The sequence below is a fragment of the Petaurus breviceps genome, unplaced genomic scaffold (genome assembly GCF_028583685.1).
Source record: "Petaurus breviceps papuanus isolate PSGF00001 unplaced genomic scaffold, PetGlider_PUasm1.0 90510, whole genome shotgun sequence".
In the NCBI taxonomy this organism is placed as follows: Eukaryota; Metazoa; Chordata; class Mammalia; order Diprotodontia; family Petauridae; genus Petaurus; species Petaurus breviceps.
The window spans coordinates 2,261,215-2,266,117 of record NW_027187267.1 but is presented as its reverse complement, the minus strand read 5'-3'; the positions used below and the strand labels follow the sequence as shown (position 1 = coordinate 2,266,117).

Here is a 4,903-nt window from a genome sequence, read left to right as displayed (position 1 = left end):
ATCAATTCTCTATTTTTACATCTTCCAGCTGTGTCAAATATATGCTGAGCCATGGTGATGATGATGATGATGATGATGATGATGATGATGATGATAATTGAGGCTTAAAGTGATTTCTAGACAACAATCCTTCAGGTAATGCATTATTTCCCCCATTTATCCCAATTAGAGATGGGAAAATGTAAACCTGGGGTGTGTAAATAACTTGACCAAGGTGACACAGGTAGTAAAAAGCAGCATTCAAACCCAGATCTGATTCTAAAGCATTTTTTTCTCTCTTATCTTTACCACTCAATTAAAACTGCTTTTTCATGATCCATAACTTAATAATAAAAACCAGGAAGTATTCCTTTGTGTATGATTACACACCTGTTTTGGACTCTTGACTTCACTGTGATCTGAAAATCTAATGGGGAAAAAATGGTGGAGAACATTTCCTTAATAAAGCTCATGGGAAAAGAAATTTTTTTCCTTCTGAATTATTATCACTAATGGGAGAAAACCACAGTTGAAAATATTTTCTTGACCCTGATATTCTCTGAGGAATCTGTGGAACTGCCTATAACTACTCCACTAGCTGGGCTGAAGAGACAATGCATCAGTTGAGAAACTGTGAGAAGAGGGTAACTCCACCAAAACTGGTAAAGGTAAGTGTAAGATGCAATGAACACTTTGTTTCCAGGATGTTGCCAAATTGGAAGTGACAGAATATTCCTGCTGTGCTATGGAAAAGAAACTCACACAATTGATACCTTTTGGAAGGACATAGTCATAGGTAGATTTAAGAAGTACCATCTCAGATTATGTGGGTAGATGAAGGGTTGGGAGAAATGGTAATGCCTCACAATTCTACCATTAGGAAACAAAGACAATAACACAAAGACAGAAATCCTGAGAATCTGTAAACTCATAGTGCTGGGAATACCTTAGAGATTATTTTTTCTAACTTCCTCATATTTTCCCAGAAGAAACTGAGTCTCAGAGAGGAAAAGGTTGAGTTCAGAGTCACACAGGAATTAGCAGAGGCAGAATTCAAAGCCATATCCTTTGACCTTTAGATCCAGTGCTCTCTCTGCTATACCACTTGGCCTACTAAATGTCTTAGTTTGTTGGAACTGGTGTTATAGACATGGAAATTTAAGATCTTCCCTGCCCCTGGGCCCTTTGATAGGCTTAAGTGCACCTGGAGCCTGTGGTGTGAGGATTGTTTTTTGGGAATGCTTTTTGATTGGTCAGTGGGTCAACAGGGTTGTTACATTCTCTGAGCCAGGAGAAGGGTATATAAACCCTGATGTGAGGCTTTGTTTTGGGGTTTACTTTGAGAAGAGTTGTCTGATTTGCCCAGACTAGTCTCTGGGCAACCATTGAGCCCCCCAGCTTTGAAAATCCAGATGTTGAAAACTGGTAACTGAGTAGGTATGGATGTAAAGGTCAGGCAGCTGGAAGCCTGTCTGCTGAAATGTTTTTCTCTCTTCTTTTAACTTCTGCTTGTAACTTCTGTCTGTATACTCTGAAGTTTGGGATACTGACTTTTTCTACTGAACTAGGTAAATGATATGTTTGATTGATTAAAGCAAGATTGTTAACCCATTTTGAGTTGCTTTCCTTTAGAAAAGCAGATCTAAGAATCTGTGCTGGCAACCACCCTGGGTATGCTGGGGTGCTTGCTGCAACAACTGGATAATTTGATTTTCCCCCCATACATATTATGGCGGCTTGTTGCTTTCTAGGTTTAGTAACAACAACAACAACGATAGACAAAATTTATATAGTGCCTGCAATATGCCTAGTACTGTGCTAAGTCGCTTTACAAATATGATCTCAGTTGATACAGAAACCACGGCAGGTGAGCTTTAATTTATTCCCATTTTATAGAGGAAGGAAACTGAGTCAAATAGAAATTAAGTAACTTGCCCAGACTCACATAGCTAGTAAGTATCTGAGTCTGCATTTGAACTCAGGTCTTCCTGACCTCAAGTTTGTCTACTCTATCCACTATACCACCCACAAGAGAATATTTTATTAAGCAGGTTCCCATCAATGCCTGATTTGTTTTGTATTGTTTTTAATCCAGGTCAATAAAAGTCACCATAAAGAGATAACATATCCCAGGAAAAGGCATTATGTTGATGAATGCATTATAGGTCCTCTCTTTCCTTCCTATCAATCTTCCTCCAAATCCAAATCTATCTCTAAGGGAATAAGGCTTTTTGGATTTCACAGAATCTCTTAGTGGGAAAGTCCTTCAGAGATAATCTAGTGCAACCCATAACTGAACAGAAATAATCTATACAACATCTGCAACAAATGTCCAATAAGCATTTGTTTCAATGAAGTGATATGGGGAGCGCATTACTACCTATTTCACTTCCATATAGCTCTAATTATCAGAAAATGTTTCCTTATATGTGGTTTCACTTTGCTTCTTTTCAACTTCTGCCCACTGCCCCCAATTATGCCCTTTGGGACCAAGCAGAACAGACTTAATCCCACTTCCATGTAATGTCCCTTCAAATAAATAAAGTTTTCCTGCTCTTGCTAAGTCTTCTTCTCCATACCAATATCTCCAATTCCTTGAACTCTTCCCACATATGGCAGGAACTGCAGACCATTTGTCATCTTCTGGATTTGCTACAGCTACTATAATGTCATTCTTAAAATGTGATAACCAGCTAAGGTCTGAACATAGTGTACCTGTCACTGCCTTCATTCTGCAGAACTTGACTCTTACTGTTGTAAAATTCTCTTTAGCTTTTTTTTTTTATTGCTGTATCACATTGTTTACTCATTTTGTCTGCAGTTTACTAAAATTTAGGGATTTTTTTTCATATAAACTGCTTTCTAGTCACACCTATTCTGCCATTATTTAGGATCACAGGATTCAGATCTAGAGTTGGAAGTACCTTAAGGGTCATCTAATTTAATCTCTTCATTTTGTAATTAAGGAAATTGGAATTTATCAATCCCAGCTGACTTGCATAAGGTTATGCAAATGTTTTAAATGACAAAGCTAGCTTTTGAACTCTGACCTTATGACATTAAATGCAACATTTATTCTATTGTACCATACTGTCTCCAAGCTTGTTGAATTGAATTTTTTGGAACACAAATATAGGACTTTACATTTATTCCTGTTAGACTTTGTTTTATGTGATTCACACCAATGTTCTAACCTTTGGAGAATGTCTTCCTTTAGAATGTAAGCTATTTCTACTGTCTTTATAGATCATATGCAAATCTGATTAATTTATTTCGTCAGGTCCTAAATGTTGCCCTGACTCTCTCCTTTTTAACTTCTCAGCTCTTATGCTTACATGTTGCTTACTTCTCTACTCTGCTGGACACTCCTTTACCTCTAATCCTCTAATGGTGACCAACTTACCATGGACATCTATGGTACGTCTGGTGACAGCTTTCATATTTCACAAAACCCTCATCAGAAAAGAGTATGGAGAGATATCATGTACTCCGCTACTCCTGAATTTAACATTTACTTTGGTAAAAAATGTTCTCAGCCTTTTCAACTAAATTTGGAGTACTATTATTACAAGCAGTTACATAAATGCATTTAGGAGAGATGAAGATTTTAGCTTTGGTTCTAAAATAAAAACGAGGATCAGATACCTGGGCATTTATTTGTTTATCTATCTATCTATCTATCTATCTATCTATCTATCTATCTATCTATCTATCTATCTATTGCTGTTTTAACAGGTGAGCTGTCTGAGGATATGGAAAGGAAAAACCAGACAGGAATATCTGAGTTTTTCTTCTCTGGGTTCCCCCAGTTCCAAGATGGTGGCTTCTTATTCTTCATCCCTTTGCTCCTTATGTACATGTTTGTTGTCATTGGGAACCTCATGATTTTCATTGCTATCAGACTGGATGCCCGACTCCACAACCCCATGTACAATTTCATTGGCATCTTCTCCTTCCTGGAGATCTGGTACACCACTGCCACCATTCCCAAGATGCTCTCCAACTTGATCAGTGACCAGAAGACCATTTCCTTCACTGGTTGCCTCCTACAGATGTACTTTTTCCATTCTCTTGGAAATTCGGAGGGTATATTACTGACCACAATGGCCATTGATAGGTACATTGCCATCTGTAACCCACTCCGCTATCCCACAATCATGACACCTAGGCTGTGTGGCCAGTTGATCACAGGTTCCTGCATTTTTGGTTTTCTTGTACTGCTCCCTGAGATTATATGGATTTCCACCTTGCCATTCTGTGGCTCCAACCAGATTCATCAGCTCTTCTGTGACTTTGCTCCTGTGCTGAGCTTGGTCTGCACAGACACTTCCATGATTCTAGTTGAGGATGTGGTCCATGCTATTGCCATCCTAATTGCTGTGTTAATCATTACCCTCTCCTACATCCGTATCATTGTTGTGATCCTGAGTATCCCCTCAGTTGAAGGCCGCCACAAAGCTTTCTCTACATGTGCCTCTCATCTCACTGTCTTCATTATGTTCTATGGCAGTGTATCACTCATGTATCTACGTTTCTCAGCCACTTTCCCACCATTCTTGGATAGGACCATTGCCCTCATGTTTGCTGTTCTTGCTCCTTTTTGTAACCCTGTTATCTACAGCCTGAGGAATAAAGACATGAAAGAGGCCATCAAGAAACTCCTTTGTCCTCAGAAGGCATTCAGTATGTTAGGGAGTTAATTCTGAGTCATATACACCTGTTCAAAGCAGACCTCTTCCCCCATTACTGAGCTAGATTCCCTTGTAAGTCATTCCCTGAAATCATGCTTTGTTGTTTTGTTTTATTTTGCTTTTCTGGTCAATTGTTTTCCTCTTTTAGTTTGCATCTTGATTCTATGATTTGGAAGTTAGTGGGATGATGAGAAGTATTCTAAGGATTGTGTAGCTGGGCAGAAGAAAATTAT

General features: G+C 38.6%; 1 protein-coding gene across 1 annotated transcript; it reads left to right on the top strand.

The window, feature by feature from the left end:
• Nucleotides 1-2,974: 2,974 nt before the first annotated feature.
• LOC138141929 (olfactory receptor 6K3-like) lies at nucleotides 2,975-4,679 on the top strand. The gene has a single exon (XM_069062819.1). The coding sequence runs from the start codon at nucleotides 3,732-3,734 to the stop codon at nucleotides 4,677-4,679; it is 948 nt and encodes a 315-aa protein (XP_068918920.1). The 5' UTR covers nucleotides 2,975-3,731.
• Nucleotides 4,680-4,903: the final 224 nt, after the last annotated feature.

Coding starts and splice junctions, on each gene's coding strand:
- LOC138141929 (XM_069062819.1), top strand. CDS start 3,732: ATGGAAAGGAAAAACCAGACAGGAATATCTGAGTTTTTCTTCTCTGGG.